The 17,629-nt window shown below is 40.1% G+C and overlaps 2 protein-coding genes across 6 annotated transcripts in view; one reads left to right on the forward strand and one right to left on the reverse strand.

The window, feature by feature from the left end:
• Nucleotides 1–17,629, reverse strand: part of LOC102228431 (NLR family CARD domain-containing protein 3-like) — a 971,185-nt gene that overhangs the window by 686,654 nt on the left and 266,902 nt on the right. The gene's annotated exons all lie outside the window — the stretch shown is intronic.
• The window catches only part of LOC102216429 (collagen alpha-1(XVIII) chain-like), a 35,887-nt gene that overhangs the window by 5,645 nt on the left and 12,613 nt on the right, over nt 1–17,629 (forward strand). For 3 of the 4 annotated variants that reach the window (XM_023329323.1, XM_023329324.1, XM_023329325.1), the window contains exons 1-13: nt 3,904–4,342; nt 11,231–11,769; nt 12,549–12,629; nt 12,704–12,757; nt 12,886–12,961; nt 13,989–14,527; nt 14,868–14,948; nt 15,021–15,059; nt 15,172–15,247; nt 16,486–16,619; nt 16,693–16,710; nt 17,294–17,500; nt 17,568–17,594. In XM_023329323.1, coding sequence (XP_023185091.1) covers nt 4,027–4,342; nt 11,231–11,769; nt 12,549–12,629; nt 12,704–12,757; nt 12,886–12,961; nt 13,989–14,527; nt 14,868–14,948; nt 15,021–15,059; nt 15,172–15,247; nt 16,486–16,619; nt 16,693–16,710; nt 17,294–17,500; nt 17,568–17,594 — 2,187 coding nt within the window. In that variant the 5' untranslated portion in view covers nt 3,904–4,026. Of the gene's footprint in view, nt 1–3,903; nt 4,343–11,230; nt 11,770–12,548; nt 12,630–12,703; nt 12,758–12,885; nt 12,962–13,988; nt 14,528–14,867; nt 14,949–15,020; nt 15,060–15,171; nt 15,248–16,485; nt 16,620–16,692; nt 16,711–17,293; nt 17,501–17,567; nt 17,595–17,629 lie in introns of those variants that run through there. The other variant, XM_023329326.1, reaches the window with a different exon arrangement.

Consider the following 17,629-nt stretch of genomic DNA (forward strand, 5'->3'; position numbering starts at 1 on the left):
ATTCACCTTTTTAATCCTCTAAATACATTTTATTAAGCACTTAGAGTCTCCAGCATTACAGAAAAGTTTAATTTAGTCGGGCCTAATGCTTGGTAGATATTCTGTTCCACCATTTTTATTTCTTAAATCCAGGTTCAAGGATGGATACATCAAAATATTCCTGCATCAGAACCTCTTTGAATTGTCTGGTTAAATTTGAACTTTATTCCCTTATCAGTGGGGAAAGTCCACATTTTCTTTACTGTATGACTGTTTTTTGCTACAGAACGAACTTTCTGAACTAAAACGTTCTCTCGTCTGTAATTTTTCTGTTTTATGACTCAGCGTTAACATCATGGGGGTCATAATCAGTCCTCGACCTACAGGAATTTAAACCTGCAGCAGCAGCAAGGCCTCACGCTCACGTCGCCTGAAGCTCCTGCAGCTGAAATGCTGCTGAGTTCAGATAATAGTTTCACTTCTAACCACCGAAACAAGCTTCAAAGTTACTTTTCATTTTCCTCTGCCACTCATTTCATTAAGAGCTTTTAATTTATTTTCCTGAAAACAGAGCACTTTCTAAAACAGACGCCCTCATTCAGCGGCTCAAACAAGGGCCTGACTGTCTGCAGTCGGCTGTGAATGCAGCGCCCGCGGCTGCATGAGGGAATTAAAATGTCTTGCAGCCTCTTGTTGCTTTTGTTCACGCCAACATCCTACAGGATTGTTATGGGTGCTGATTTCTGAGTTTCTGCCAAAGTAGCCTTGAGGGAAACTTTCTTCTACTTTGCCTGCTTGGCTTTGTAGATGATTCCACTTATCTGATAGTGGGAAAGCACCATGTGGATCAAATGGAAGCCTGACTAAACTGAGAGGCGAGGAAAGGAGGGGATTAATTAGAGAAGCAGCCAATGGTAACTCTGGAGGAGCTGCAGAGTCAACAAACCAGTACTGCACATCATTTTACCGTTAGAAAAAAACAAAATAATCACCAAATACTACATTTCTACCAACATTTCTGCCCAAATTTCAATAACAAATAGAAACTATAATGTTAAAATCAGATTTCTGTTCATCCAGTGCTTTTATTTTGACATTAAATCAGTAATAAATGGAGTTTAACCGTGAGCTAAGACTCTGCTGCCATCTGCTGGTTGTTGTGGTGTATGGCTGCATCAGCATGTGTGAAAAATATGAATTTTTTTGTCCTGCTTTCTGCTTGTAGTTTGGACTTCATATGAATTACTGTTTGCATATTATAATTAATAATGTTTTATGCATTTCCACACTTATTTAATAAGTTAAATGTAAAGATTTTAAAGGTCCTGCTGCAGTTTCTCAGCTCTATCAGATTCATGTTATCAGGTTTCAGACACAGTTCACATGCTCAGATGTGTTATTGTCCACCAGAAAACACTCCTGATGAAACACATCTGCTCCTGTGCAACGAATAGTGGAGAAAAAACACAGCAGAGAGTAAAAAGCTGAACTTTTTATGGCTTAGTTGCCTGGAGCAACAGCAGACAGTGATCAGAACTGGTGGGTGATGATGTTCCGGGTCATAAATCTGGAATGTTAAGTCAGCATTTGGGATCATGTTATCAGACAGAAATGAATGGTGATGTGGTTTTATTAGTTTCTAAAGCTGTTGATGTGTTTGTTCTGCCTCACAGACAGGAGGAGAATAATGAGAAGGGAAACGAGAGAAACAGGAAGCTGCTGTGACTTATTAAGATAATTGCTGCAAAACTCTAAGTCACTTCATGTTCAGTTAATATTCAGTTCTGGGTGATACAGTAACACACACAATAAAAAGCTTTTTTCAGCTTTCTTTTGACACTGAAGTAAAATCCGACCAAACTTCTCATGTTTTAGGTCAGTCAGATTGCTAAATACCACAATAATAAAATAAAGAAAATGTGTCAGAGGTTTACTTATTTAGCGATGTCTACATACATTTTCTCTGTTGAACACAGTGTCGAATTAAAGTTATATTTTTAACATTTTACTTATTAAGAGACAACACTGCTTTGAGGGTTTTCCCACACCTAATACTCCAGTAGACTCGGTTCAATTTGCAACCAAAATAGCAACATTTGTTACATGTTAAGCTGCTGCAGCTCACTTTCACTCTGCACTGACTCAAATGAACTAAACTCTGAAAGCCTGCTCCCCTCCTCGCCTGTGGGGGCGCTGCAACGAGAACCACTGATGGAAACAACAGGAAAACCTCTGAAGACACTCAGCGCAACTTCCTTCTTTGCAAAATGTAAGCAGAAATGGATTTTAGTGGTTATTTGTCTGTGGCAAAGTTCCACGAGTCGTTTCTCTCGCTAAACTTTGTTTAGGTTGCATTTACCCAGAATGCAGAATTTACTTATTTATTTATTAAGTAAATAATTAAGTAATTATTTACTTAAAGGTTTGTTTTAAGTAAATAATTGCTTAATATTGATGAGTTCCATTGGCAGATAAATTAACTTTTAACATGGGAAAAATGTCTTGTTGTAAGTGAAATAATCTACCAATGCAACAAGTTCTTTTTCATCAATATTAAAGAATTATTTACCTAAAACAAAACAAGCCTCTATCTCTTCCTGAAAGGCAACTTGTGAAATAGTTTTGACTTATTTCAAATGTGTCAAGAAACGAGACCAAAATGACTTTTGTGTTTTTGCAGTGAGAGCGTTCAGCACATCTGCTAACAGCAACGTTGTCTGAATAAACGAGTGTGCCACGCAGTTTTGGGTGTGTGAGGTCCAGCAGCTGGAATGTGGAACAGCTGGACGTCCCGCTTGGCAGACGACATGGACCCTATGACGATGAGGAGGAAGAGGAAGATGCCTGCTTCTCTTATCTGTGAGAACCTGGAAGTCTGGGGATTTTCACAGTGAGATGTCAGCTGCTGCCTCTCATTCATCACTCCGTGCTGCTGCTGTGTTTCTGTCCAGCTGTGCTGCTCATCACATTTCAACCAGAACATAAACGGACTTCTTCTGCGTTTGTTGTTCTGGTGGAAAAACGAGCAGCGAAGCTCATGTCAGGGCTGTTTAGCCGAACCATGCCCTCCTATTTGATTCACTTCTCGTCGGCTGCAGCTCATTTGTTTTCTGTCGCAACACGTGGAGAGTTTTCTCACAGCGTCATCTAATTTGTCAGCTGCGGCTCTCATTTTTCCACAGGATTTTCCTGCTTTTTCCCACAGTCTGGTGGCAGAAGACATTTCCTTTTAAAGAAATAATACTTAAAAAAACATATTTATTTAGAAAACACACAATAATTATTATTTTATAAATGAATACTCCTAAAATGTTACTAATACATTGCATATTTGCATATATTTTTGGTTGAATCATTGCATGTTTGGACAATTTTTCCCTCTGGCATCGGCGGCTGTGCAGTGATGATGTGTAACCATGGCAACAAGGTATTGTTTTTACACCTGATCAGAGACCCAGAGGAAGTTCAAACCATCTCTTCAAACCAAATTGTTTTTGGAGGATGTTATTGAAAAGCATCAAGTTGAAAATATAAAAACATGCCACACTCTTTAGATTTTTGCAGAAACTTCTTTCTCTTGTATCAAATCCCAACAAAATACATGAAGGTTTATAGATAGAATTTGGAGAAATATCAAACGTTTTTGCAGAAATGTCAGATTACATTATTACAAGTCATTTCTCTTCTTTCACAAGCATTTCCTCTGCCCTGCTTTGCGTACCAGTCTGGAATAATACGACAAAATGAGTTTTGGGTCTGAAAATATGAATTTAATCTGAATATTTCAAGCTATTTCTGCAGATTGTGGGAGCCAGCTGTTAAGTCATTCAGGGAGGAGTTGGGGAAACTTTCTGTCATCACATCTCAGGTCTCCCCCTTTGGCCTGTTCACTGGGAGGGTCTCTGAGCGGTTTATGTTTGAGCTGCCATACAGCGGACGCTCAGTGAGCCCCGGTCAGCCTGGATTTGACTGCTGAGCGTCTGGCTAACAGGTGGCGTTCAGGGGAAACAGTGGAGCTCTGTGCTGAAGGGAAACAGCAGCAGCAGCATGTCGGGGATCCAGATGTGGTCACTTCTCCTGGTTCTCTGTGCTGGCAGCTTGGAGGCTTGGTGGTTTTCCAAACAACCTCAATCTACAACATTAAGCCTAACCACAGAAGGAGCCACCACTCCCAGTGGGGTGTTGGTGACAGAAGGGACGGAGGATGGGAAAATATCGCAGGTTGGGGAGGAAATCCTTAAAGTGGCAACAGGAATACGTCAGGTTGTCGACAACTGGGATGCGACTACAACCGCCTGGACTACCAGTGGAGGCCTGACAGGGACGGTGGAGGCAGCAAAGCCCAACAGTACAGATGAAAAAGGCAGGTTGAGAGGGGCGAGGGTGGAGCAGGGGGTTGGGGAAGGGGATCGGTTTTGGTCCGGCGTTGACACCACTTCACCTTGCTTCCCTGTCCCCTCTGATTGGCCGATATGCAAACAGCCAAACGTTTTCTCGCTGCCAAACTTTTTCAACCACACTTCCGTGGAGGAGGTGGATGCTGTCCTGCGGGAGTGGGTGTGGCTTGTGAGGGCGGGGTGTCACCGCGACACAGAGCGGTTCCTCTGCCTCCTGCTGGCACCCAGGTGCCCGGTTCCCGCTGCACCTCTTCCCTGTCGCGGCTTCTGCCACGTGATGCAGGACAGCTGCTGGGCGTCCCTGGAAAACGGGCGTCTCCCGGTGGACTGTCACTTCCTGCCGGAAACAGAGCAGGAGTACGAGAGTCCTGGGTGTGCAGCTGTTGGTAGCAGGACAGGTAACCCGGTGGATTGAAATGTATCCTGAGTGCCGATACATTTCAGATCTGGTCAACGTTGTTTGTGTCTGTAGTTTTAAATGTCGTTACACGTTTTGGCTAGACGTGTCCAACATGAAGCAACTTAAGTTAATATGTTATATTTTAAATCAGGGGTGTCAAACTCATTTTTATTTTGGGCCAATTGATAAAACCCATTAACAAACTGTTTAAATATTAATAAATAGATTTCTCTGTTTTCTCAAAATTAAATAATGATGAATTTTACAATATTTATGCCTGAGTTTAAATGTAACTTCTTGTTATTTGCCATATCAATCACTTAACATCAAGTAAGGCTGAGGCACCAGTATCATAAAAGTAAGAAATACTGCCACCTGCAGGTCGGAGTTGGTAGTCACTTAAATCCAAAGTCTTCGACTATTTTTGTGTAAAATTTGCAATAAAATAAAAAAAACTAAACTGTCCATATTGTCAGGATTATTTCTACTATTTTAGCATCGATGCATATCAATAAATTAGTAAATGTAGCTGCTGGTTACAGTTTAGTGAATCAAATCACATTTTTTGATTTGTGTCCTAGAGAATGAAACAAAATGAAACAGTATAATAGTATGAAATTGTTTGACTTTTCTGAGTTACCTGACGTCTTATTTACTGCGATTCTGGTTACTCAAGATAAACAAAATCCCCTTTTATGCTGAAATCAAGTCGCATTGTAAAGAAATAATTTAAAAGCTTTTCTTCTTTTTTGTAAAATCCAAAGGGATGTAATGCTAAAAAACCTCTTTTTTGTGTTTTAGTCTTTATAAACTTAGCAGTGTCGGGTCGTCAGCTAATTTTCAGGGTTAACCTCTGAACTGTGCTCCATAAAACTGTCAGTATGTTTTCCCATAGGAACAGTTCATACAAATGTCCCAAATTTAATGGACAGATGTTCCAGGTTCATATTTAGACAACTTTTTCTATATTGCAAAGTACAAATTATAGTTTTACGGGTTTTAAACTTGAAACACATGCAAAGAATCAACTTAAATTGATCAAAATGTGGAAGAAATGAAGGAGTTCAGGTCTTCTTCTTTTCCTTCTCACTCTTAATGATCAACTTTTGCTTGATTTGTCCTCTGCACATCCCCAAACCACCTCAACTTCAAAGTTTGTCTCAAATTACTGAACCGGAGCTGTCTATTCTCTCACTCCTAGTGAAAACTCAACATCTTCTCCAGTCTTAATGATATATAGCCGTGGATATATATGTCTATATATAATAGCAGGTCTCACTGCCAACTTGTAAACCTTCGCTTTCTCTTGCAGCCTCTTGTCACAAATCATTCCTGACACTTCCCGATTGCTTTGGATAGTTGACCCTGAGTACTTAAACTCATTCATCTTCAAACCGTTTACTCCCTGGAGTTTGTTCTCACACATGTATTATGTGTTACTGTCACCCACTTTCATTCTTTTCTCCTCATGTCTCCTGACCTTCTTATTCCTGATCCATAAAAATCACAATGTCGTCTGCAGACATCGTAATTCATGATTATTATCAGCTAATGTGGCTAATAACAATATGAGTAAGAATTAATTATCAGTGGGCCCAGACCAAAGCTAATAATTTGACTAATAACTATTTATAACCAGTAGAAACCAGCGACTGTAGTTGATTACCAAAGAAAATATGCAAAGTTACTAAAATCGCAGAATCTGAACAGGTTACCTGGAGATCAGAACCATTTAATCACTCTGGCAGATTTAATGAAGACCATGGATGCTACAGTATGGGAGTTAATGCATATTAAGGGCTATTAGGCATTTAAACTATTAAAATCAAAATAGGGAATGAAGACAAAACATTGTTGCAACCCACTAGAAAGCACTACAGAATTTGTTTTGGCACATATTCAGGCTCTTCTATCATTTTTGTGCAATAATTTAGATTTTCATTGGATTATCAGTAATAAAATTGTGGTTTTGTTTTTTTTTGTTCAGTATCAGTGAGTCAGACGGGTTTTCCCCCATCCCAGTCCTCCGTTTCTGTTCTGGTTTATATCTCCTCTTCATTGTGCTGACTTCTAATCAGTTACTGGGATCTGCTCCTTTCCATAATCCCAGAGAGGGAAAGTCAGTGAGGTCATTGCTGTGGGAGAAACTTTTTTGGGTAGGGGTGGAAGCTGCAGATGACATTTCTGATGGATGCTGTGGGTGGGAAATCGTTTTTTTCTTGGGGAAGACTGCATATATTGTGTCCTTGGTTTGGGAGAGAGCAACAATGTCGAGGTTGGAAAAAAAGAGAAGCCTTGTCGCTGGTGTGACACAAGGCAGTTTGCGGCTTCTGCCAGGGGTCAAAGGGCAGAGCCAGTCGCCTACCCTTTGAAACCAGAAACACTTGCAGCAAATGAGTGTTGGGCAGATAATTAGGAGATGAGCAGGCTGATTGTGGGATGCTGTCTGAAAAAGGGTTTTATTGAAGCTTGGAATTGGCCTCTATGAACTTAAAGTGATATCAGCTGAAACATTTTCTTATACTTGGATACTTTTTAAAGTCTCTACAAATTACCCTAATGTATTTTTGGACTACTTAGAGCTGGAGCTTAAAGGAGGTAGTAAATCCAATTTTTCAGAAATTAACCTAATTTCCTGAACATGCTTGCAGCACCAAAATACTCCTGAATAAAGTTTCTGCTGCACTTTTCAACAAAGCTGGTTTCAGAAGATATTCTCAGACACCCAAAGCCAATTCTCTCCTCTTTTCTGCTTCTTGTAGGACTAATGAAGGTAATTGTAAAGATGATAAGATCTAGGAACGTGTAAGAATACCTATTGGAGGAGTAATGATACAAGACAAGACATGAGAATGAGATTATATTTTAAAATCATGTTAAAGGAAACTTGAGACACAATTTATGCTGCAAAATGACTTTGTTTAGTTTGTTTGTTGAGCTTTCAAAGCTTAGATATTGTTTGTTCATTGTTTCTATTGGAGAAACAAAATTCTGTGAACAAATTATTTAAGAGAAACTTTTATTTCAACTTCATCAGGCAAAGTCATGCTAACCGTAACTGGCTAGTACTTGATGTCGGCTACCAATGGGTCATGATGTCACTTCCTGTCTATGTTATTGTTTTGTTTTAATACTAAATGAGTGACTGATAATCTGGGAGGAAAACTGCAGTATTTCCAAGTTTCTAAAGAAATCTTGACATTCTGATTTATGTTGTGGTCAAATTGTTTTCTTTCCAAAGGTTTTGTGAATATTGTTGGCGATACATGTCTTGGTATATTTCTTGAAATATAATTTTGAAAAATAAATCTGATGGGCTCTGTCATCGTTGGGTTTTGCAGCAGGATAGTGATTCAAAATGTACAGTCAAGTTGACACAAACAAGAGTTTGAGGGCATAAAATCAACCTTCTTCAATGCCCATGTTAGTCTACAGACTTAATTTCACCTGTGAGGTGAGCTGAAGAGAAAAGAGCATCAGAGGATTGGTCAAAGATTGCTCCTTCCTCTACACCAGCGGTCTCAAACTGTTGCGGTCGTCTGCAACTTTTAGATGTCGCTCTGCTTCAGCACAACTGGCTCTAATATTACCTGATATGTTGAACTCTGCAGAGCTTGACTGCATGCTGGTGAGGAAGTTTAGCTGTTTAATTCAAGTGTGGACTCTTGCCCTCCAGCAGTTTGAGCCTTTTGCTCTGCAATGTATGCATGTCGTATAATATTTTAGTGGAAGGCAAAGAGTTGTCCTATTGGAAATAGTGAGAACTTTTTCATTAATTACATACTTCAATGTCTTGTTTCTCTGCTTGGACCAAATTCTTGGCTTAAAAGTATGTTTTTAAATCATGAAACTTCACAGTAACCCCTGTTAACCAACCCCTATCAGCGGGTTGGTTAACAGGTTGGTCTCCAGAGGACAGAACTACAGCTGAGCAGCAGGTTAGCGAAAATGTTTGTCTCTTGCTGACTGTGTGAACGCCAGTATTCGGTTTCAGGTTATTTGAGGATAAAGGGTGTGATTTAGCACAGTGTGTCATTATGTGGTCAGATTAGCATCACTCTGCCGGGTTTGTTCGGCCTAATAAGACAGGCAGCTTTTACAATTAGGTGAAATTCAGTCCTGGCTGGAAATAGTACTTACAAAGATTACGCACAATGATTCTTTTTTTTTCTACCAATGAAGACATTTTAGGTCAAGAAGAAAGTTAACTAGTGTTTCTGAAGCCATTTATGTTTTGTATCTGTAACAATTTAAGGTTTAAGTAGTAAATCTTTGCCTGGATAGATTTCTACAAGGAAATCTATATGTCTCCCCCGGGGAGGATAGGAGGCTCTCTTCAACCTCTGGAGGAATCCTGTTTGCTCCATAATGGCCTTCTGGCATGTTTCTACCAGTGTTTTCTGTCAGTCTTATTCTTTTGGGGCTGTGTGCTTCATCCCTCATGGTCCACTTTCCCATGGATATCTGACACGCATTTCCTTCCTCCTCCTGTTTGCCCATCTGTCCATCTGAGCCTCTGACTACTGCTGGAAGAGGCTTTTCCTTCAACTTGTTAACCAGTGATGCATTTCTCTGAGATGTCTGGAAATGATACACCAGTAATCATGTGAAATATGTACAAGTCCTGGACGGAGGGATGGTTAGTCTCGATGATTCTCTCAGTAGACATGAAACGAAACAGGGCAGACTGAATAAAAAAACGGTTTCTGTAGAAGGCTGTACAACTTGAGTTGCAGGAAGTCCAATATCTATATCAGGTCCAGAGAAATGATGTTTTAGGAAACAGGAGTGTAGAAACATTGTTGCTGAGGATGGAGTGTTTCCAAAGGTCCACCATCATCTTCACTGTCTTGAAAAGTTTGACCACACCACTGGACCAACTGATCCAATGTTTTAAAGGTTTATAAACTAAAGTGAAGAGGAAATACATCTACTTTCTGTCTAATAATTCAGATTCTTTAATAAAATGTAAGATTCTTGGATGTAGGATGTATAAATCTGTCTTCTGAAGCCAGCCTCTTAGAAAAACCTTAAATAACTCTACAGGTCAGGAAACAGGTTGCAAGTGTAATCAAATTAAAACTGCATGTCTGATTTTTAGGCAGAAATTGTTCCTGTTCAGTGGAGGTTCATTTGATTACTTCTGGTTTATGTTTGTGGAGAAACTGTGGTTGGTTTAAACAACTTCCAGATGGGGAAATTTATCCAATTAGAGCAGAACTGGAGGGTCTCAATTAAAAGCAAGTTACCCTGCTGAAGTGAACTTTCTCTACACACATGAGCTGCAACAGCTGCAGCAGCTGCATTCATGGGAGATGAACTGATAGCAGGTGCCCTCAGTGGGAAGAAGACCACCCTGTCCCACCCCAGATTCAGCTGGATCAAAATCCCACAAAGGTCCACGCTAAGCTAAACACAAGAAAACAATAATAAAGCTGCACGGTTTTGCAATAAAAGATTGTTACATTGGCATCTCCTTGGGAAGATTTAAAGCTGCTTTCTTTAAATTTACATCTAAATTAAGAGGAAACAACGTAGAGCTCTTTTAAGTAGCTAATTATCATGGGTGTTTTTTACAGTTTAGTTTGTCATGGAAATATTGTAGTGTCCCATCTGCTCAAGGGTAAAATCCTTGTACCGTTTCTGTTGGAATCTATCCAGGTAATTAGTCCAGGAGCAAAACCAAACATTGTTTTCCTTATCAACGCTCTCCAAAGACGTCAAAAAGCTTTTCCAGACCTGAAAGATTGTATATAGTTCCTTCAGTGAGTAATGCTGCTTCAAAGACACTGACATCCCACATCAACTTGGGAAAACTCCATGTCTCCCATGAATCTGCACAAGGCCAAAATTTGTTTCCCCCTGTGACTGTTGGTGTATCAGAATGTCTTATTGCTCTCAAAGCTGTTACTTCTTCATTTTTAGCATATTTCAGTCTATGGGAGCTGGATTATCATCAGGTCTTTGTTCATAGGGCCCACTCTGTCTCATAAATGTAGCTCATAATTCTGTGTCTTGTGTTTCTGTATCTAAATGTCTCAGATGTATTGCTCAAGGACTCTGCTAGTTGAAATTTCAGGTTTCTTTTTAACCTTCAGCTTTATTTGTTTTTCCTCCGGTGCTCATTGCTCCATTTGATTTTTAACTATCTTTGCAGCAGCTTGTGCCTGGTTTTGTTTTAAACCCCAACATAAGATTTCCTAATTAGTAATTAGACTGTTTGTTACAGAGTCGTTCTGATTCGATACATTTTAATCAGTGGGTTATTCACAGGACTGCAGAATTTGAAGACATGTTGGATAGGTTTGTGCAACCCTTTGAATCAGTTGTGTTGGAGCAAACTTGTAGGTCTCCTGCACCTTAGAATTGGTGTTAAACACCAGGAGGATTTTATTTTAGGTTTAGAAATGTTTCAAAGGTTTAATTTTATTCTCTGTCTCGGTCTCTCTTGCAGAAAAAAGCAGTGTCGTTTTGCACCAGCTGATTGGAGATCCTCCACCGGATTCAATCGCTAAAGTTACAAGGGCCGCAGGAACTGTCTACAAGTTTACCTCAGCATCGTCATCAGGACAACGGGCCCAGAACTTTGTCCCCAGTCCATTCTACAGGGACTTCACCATCATTTTCCACCTCAACGCTTCCACTCCTGCTGCATCCGTCCTCTTCTCCATCACAGACAGCGCCCAGAAATTCATGTACATCGGTGTGAAGCTCAGCACACCGCAGTCTGGTCGTCAAAAGATCCAGTTCTTCTACACTGAACCCGATTCTGAGTCTTCGTATGAAGCGGCCAGCTTTGACGTTCCAATGCTTGATATCTATTGGAAAGTTTTTGCTCTGTCTGTGAATGGCGAACAGGTCAGTTTTTACTCAGAATGTGACAGGGATCCAGAAGTCGTGAGGTTTGAGCGCTCGCCTGATCCGATGGACCTGGATCCTGGAAGTATGATCTTTGTGGGTCAAGCAGGAAGAGCTGATCCAGACAAGTTTGAGGTAATAAATAAGTGACTCTTACATTTGTCTAAGTAGGTTTTATCTACTTAGTCAAGCCTTACTCTGTCCGTACTCCACGTCATGTTCACTTTCTTTCTAGTTCTGTAAGATTTCTTTTTTATTGAACCTTTAATTGCCAATCTCTAGTGTGTGTCAACCACACACTTCTTGACAGAAGAATCCAGCCAAATTGTGGGCCAAGCACACCGTTCCCATAGGGATCCTGCAGAACTGGACTGGTGGGTTTAAGCTGGTGCTGGATTCACCTGGAGTTGGTCCAAAGAGCTTCCAGAGGATGTTATCCCCTATAGCCTGCAATAGGGCCACAGATGATGGCATTTTCATTGAGACGCCTCCACTTCTGTGCTACAGGCCTGACAGAAACCTCAACTACCGGTCAGGAAAATCTGGTCGGTGCCTTCTCTACTGCACCAGAACCCTCTTGTCATCTTCTTAGAGGACCACAGTCTACTTCCCATCTTTTCAGAGGACTTCCCCAAGCATAAGGACACTACTTAATGCTTGGAGCTAAAGCAACAGGGTCTGTTCAACGTCTCCTTAGCACTCTCAAAACCAGTGTTCACATCGGCACATAAGAGTGCTGATGAAGGTTGGATCCACCTTGTCCCATAATCCACAGTTTTCCAACTAGAGAGTCCACATTTTTTGCCTCTGTCTCCCGTTCCTGTGCTCTGTCAAGAGTCCCTCTCTTCATAAATTTAACTATTCATGGTTCTTTATCATACTTGATTGCTTACAAGTTGTTTGTGTCCTTACAGGGTGAAATTAGAGAGCTAAGACTCGTCGGAGACCCTCAGGCATTTCAGGACTTCTGTGACTATGATGATTACGCAGATGAAGTGAGTTTTTCTGTAATCATCTCAATTAAAGCGAATCAAAACATTAGTTTAACACATTCCTTGTCATGTCTCAGAGTTCTGGAGATGATGGCAACAGAAAGGCTGATAGGAAGCAAACAGGAAAGACGGTAGGTTTGTAGACTTCTTTAGATTGTCCAGTTAGAATAAACATAGATGTTTTAACTGTGTTGAGGATTTTGTGCATATTTATATTTAACATAAAATAAATCTCAGTTTCACACTTTTGCCCCCTCAGGTCTCTTCTACATCCCTCCATTCAGTCTCCAAGCCCACGATTTCACACCAAAAAGGAGCTGGAATCAAAACCTCAGGTGAAACAAAATCTAAACTAAATCAAGAAATATAGTCAAAAGTTATAGAACAACTTGGAGAAGTGAAACAGAAGTGATACCTCAGAATCCAGAAGCCTCTGCCAAAGATTAGTAATGCTGCGTCAAAGTCTAGTCAGCTAAAATATGTACTTGACACTAATTGTCTGGAACAGAGTATGGAGTTTTACCCCAAAGGCCAATTCTGTCCATTTTAATCTGCAACTGGAGCATTAAATATGACTCATAAGGCACAAGGTTGGCAAGGCCCACATAAACATCCCTCTTATATTTAAACGTTAATTTGGTTGATATTTACTCTGGGTTGTGTTCCATATTCTGACAAGACGAGGATCTGGAATGATAAACCAACAGCTTTGCTATTTGGCTCAGCTCTCTTTCACCATTAGACTACAATCCGTCTCTCTCCCGCTGAGATCTTAGATACCTCAGATTAGTCTATTTTTATTCATTGATTCTGCATTACATGCATTAAAGTAAGTGAAAACAACCACTGACCAAAAACACCAGCTTTAAGCAAGCCATAAGAAGATAATCCTTACTGCATAACCAAAGTGGGCCCCTCTCAGGAGTTGAATCAGCCTTAAGACATTACATTCAATGTGTTTATTGCACATTAGATTTATTAGACAATTTCTTCCCACCTCAAGTTATAGTCTAGCCAAAACGTACAGAAATAAAGGTTGCAGACATGTTAGATTGCAATTTCCCATTAAATGGCCTTTGTTAGGGTTGTAATTTACTGCTAAATTATTTCCACAGAAACAAAACACTGACATCATGTATACCCTGGGGTAAACCCCACATCTTTCAAGAATCAGCCAAAGGCCAAAACTTGTTCCCCCTTGAGATTGTTGGTGTATGAAAATGTAATTATTGCTCTCAAATGTGCTGGTTGTTTATTTTTGGCCTGTTACAGTCTGTGGGAACTGGATTACCAGCAACTTTTTGTTCATCTGGTCCACATTATATCCTCTTGTTTTATTCTCTGTCTCGGTCTCTCTTGCAGAAAAAAGCAGTGTCGTTTTGCACCAGCTGATTGGAGATCCTCCACCGGATTCAATCGCTAAAGTTACAAGGGGCAGAGGAACTGCCTACAGGTTTACCTCAGCATCGTCATCAGGACAACGGGCCCAGAACTTTGTCCCCAGTCCATTCTACAGGGACTTCACCATCATTTTCCACCTCAGCGCTTCCACTCCTGCTGCATCCGTCCTCTTCTCCATCACAGACAGCGCCCAGAAATTCATGTACATCGGTGTGAAGCTCAGCACACCACAGTCTGGTCGTCAAAAGATCCAGTTCTTCTACACTGAACCCGATTCTGAGTCTTCGTATGAGGCGGCCAGCTTTGACATTCCAATGCTTGATATCAATTGGAAAGTTTTTGCTCTGTCTGTGAATGGCGAACAGGTCAGTTTTTACTCAGAATGTGACAGGGATCCAGAAGTCGTGAGGTTTGAGCGCTCGCCTGATCCAATGGACCTGGATGCTGGAAGCATGATCTTTGTGGGTCAAGCAGGAAGAGCTGATCCAGACAAGTTTGAGGTAATAAATAAGTAACTCTTACAATTGCCTTGGTACCACAGGTTTTATCTTCTTTAATATTCTTGGATGCAAATCCAGAGCTAGCAACCAGTTAAAAACTATATTCCTTGTTGGAAAATGTTGGTTTTTGGACTTAGAAGGCAGAACTTTGGTGCTGAAGACATATTTTATATAAAGTGACCAAATAAAAGAAGCTGAAATATTCAAATGTCTCACCAGTGAGGAAGTCATACTGCAGGCCTCAAACTACTTCTTAGTTCTAGTTGTTAACTATATTTTTTACAAATTTATGCTTCTACTGTCTTACTTCATTACTTATAAGTTATTTGTTTCTTTTAAGGGTGAGATTGGAGATCTAAGACTTGTGGGAAACCCTCAGGCATTTCAGGGTTTCTGTGATTATGAGGATTACGCTGATGAAGTGAGTGTTTCAGTAAAAATCTTAATTTAAGTGAAGAAACACGTTTGTTTGACACGTTTCTTTTCATGTCAGGTTTCTGGTGACGGGAGTCGGAAAGAAAACACTAAGACGGTTGGTTTGCAAATTTCTTAGCTGGAATAATAACTATCTGATATAGTTGTGTTGATGTTTTTTATCTAATGGAAAGTAACTTTTAGTTTGCCGCTGTTTTTGTTTTTCTCAGACCACGTTTCCACCCCTCCGTCCAGTACCTGTACCCCCAATTTCATCCCAAAAAGGAGCCAGAAGAGGAACCTCAGGTGAAAAGAATGAAAACTCAACTTGGAAATACTTTTTCCAAGTTGTTGAACGGTTTGAAAATGTGAAAAAGAAATGTTTCTTCAGAGTACAGTAGCCTCTTCCAAAGATTACTCATGTAGCGTCAAAGTCTCATCAGCTGAAATATGCACTTGATACAACATGTCTGTACCTGAGAATGAAGTTTGGCTCCAAGCGCCAAGTTTGTCAGTTGTAATCTGTAAGTGGAGCATTAAATACTCATAACAAGCCACAGAGCTGAAAAGGTCGACTTCTGTGTTTAAAAGTTAGCTTAGCGCATTTTGACTCTGGGTTGTCAAGTGTGGTGTTTATCCCTTTTGCATTGCACCAATGCTTGGTTGTTAATAGTTTTCTGAATGAAAAATATTTAATTGCTTTTGCTGTCTTTGTGTACTGTGTAAAATAGATATGCAGGTAATTTTTGTAGGTCGGCCACTCTGGGAAGGTTGTTTCATATTTTCACCATTAGTAGACAATAATTCTCACTGCTGTTCACTTGCATCTCAAAGCCTTAGAAATGTCTTTGTAAGCCTTTCTGGACAAATTATATTAATAACTGTTTCTTGCCTTAAATGTCTTCAAATTGGGGCATCATGCATTTTGGGATTTTAAAACTTGTTTGATGATCTGAAACCATTTTAGTGCATCTATGTATTTTCTGGATTATTCCGTCTTTAAATTGCTGTTAGCTTAAGTAGCTAGTTAGCTTTATTAGCTGCTAGCGCTATTAGCTCATGGCTTATAGTCAGCCTTGGTAGATTTAGCATGTGAAAAGATTAGCATTCTTGGTTGTTAGCTTGAGTTATGGTTAGTTTTGATAACATGTTAGCTTTAATTAGCTTATTTAGCTTTTAGACCAGTTAGCTGTTGATTTAGCTATATAGATTCCAGCTTTCCTAGTTATTAGCATGAATAATAAAATATTTTAGCAGTAAGATGGTGCAGCTGTTAGATTGACTAGAGATCAACTTTATAAAGTTGTTAGCTTGTTAAAAGGCTAGCCTAATTAGCATTTAGCATCATTCACTGCTAACTTTGCTAGCTGCTAGCTTTGTAAGTTGATACCTTGATTAGTTAATTAGCTATTATCTTAAGTGAAAAATATTTTTTGGAGATGAGATTTTCAAGGTTCAGGGTTTCATTTGAAACAATTTGATAAAAAAGCATTGCCTTTTACATTTGTTAATCCTAAACAGGCTAAATTGTTGCTCTTCTTTAGGAGGCAAAGGTGAGAAGGGCGACAGAGGAGAGAAAGGCTTGAAAGGGGACCGAGGTCTTGCAGGGCCAAAGGGGGATTCAGGCAGCAGCTCAGGCTCAAGTTTTTCCTCTCAGGGTAGAGAGCATGGCGACAAAGTAAGAAATCTCTCATTTCTGAGATAACATTAACATCTGACACAAATAACCAGTTTTCTTTCTTTCCTTCTAGGGAGAAAAGGGTAAAAAGGTATGTGAACTGCACTTATTTGATTTTGGGGTAGTGGATTCTTACACAGTCACCGTAAATAGATGGAATTTGCAAATATATCCTAAAAATGGTATTTTAATAGTTAAAACTTCAAATAGGCCTTCATATCCATCAATACTCACAATGGAAACTGTCTTAGCACTACAGCTAACGTCTACAGTCTTCCTTATCTACACTTTTGAGCTTTGCAGCATTGTGTCCAGATTTCAGCACCCCAACCTGCATTTTCTGTTAAATATTTTATAGATGGTGTAAACATCTTCCAAATAGATGTGAAACAATAAGAAAAGCATGTATGAAGAGAGATTGAACAGTGAGGTTATAGGAAGTAGAGGTCCTAACGATGGATGGCTTAATGTAATTTTCAAAGTGAAGGTTTAGAGAAGAGGATGGTGGCATGGTGGAGTGGATGGGGGGAGGTATCAGGGTTGATTGGTAACAGAAAGAGAACCATTAGTTCTGTGACGGTGAAAGGGGAGCGATCAGTGGACCATCAGTGATGTAGATCTAAGCAAAGTAAAACCAAACATCTAAAAGCTTGCCCACCTGTTATTCTCTCCAGGGTGATACTGGTTTTGGATATCCTGGCAAAAAGGGTGAACGTGGCGTTCAGGGGCCCCCTGGTCCTCCTGGTCCTCCAGGACCTGCAGCCGAGGTTTTCAATCTCGGCGACGGCTCTGTTGTGCAGCCGTTGGCTGGTCCAGCTGGGCCACCCGGGCCACCAGGGCTGGAAGGGGCTGAAGGACCTCAAGGGGCTGATGGACAGCCTGTAAGTGCGAGAAATTAAAAAGGTTAAATAAAAATATTAGTTTTTTGACCATTTCTTTTTCCTTCAGGGTGATCCAGGAGAGGATGGAAAAGCTGTAAGTGTCATTTTAGCAGAACTTTTCACTGAATT

This window comes from Xiphophorus maculatus, chromosome 24 (assembly GCF_002775205.1).
Source record: "Xiphophorus maculatus strain JP 163 A chromosome 24, X_maculatus-5.0-male, whole genome shotgun sequence".
Taxonomy (NCBI): domain Eukaryota; kingdom Metazoa; phylum Chordata; class Actinopteri; order Cyprinodontiformes; family Poeciliidae; genus Xiphophorus; species Xiphophorus maculatus.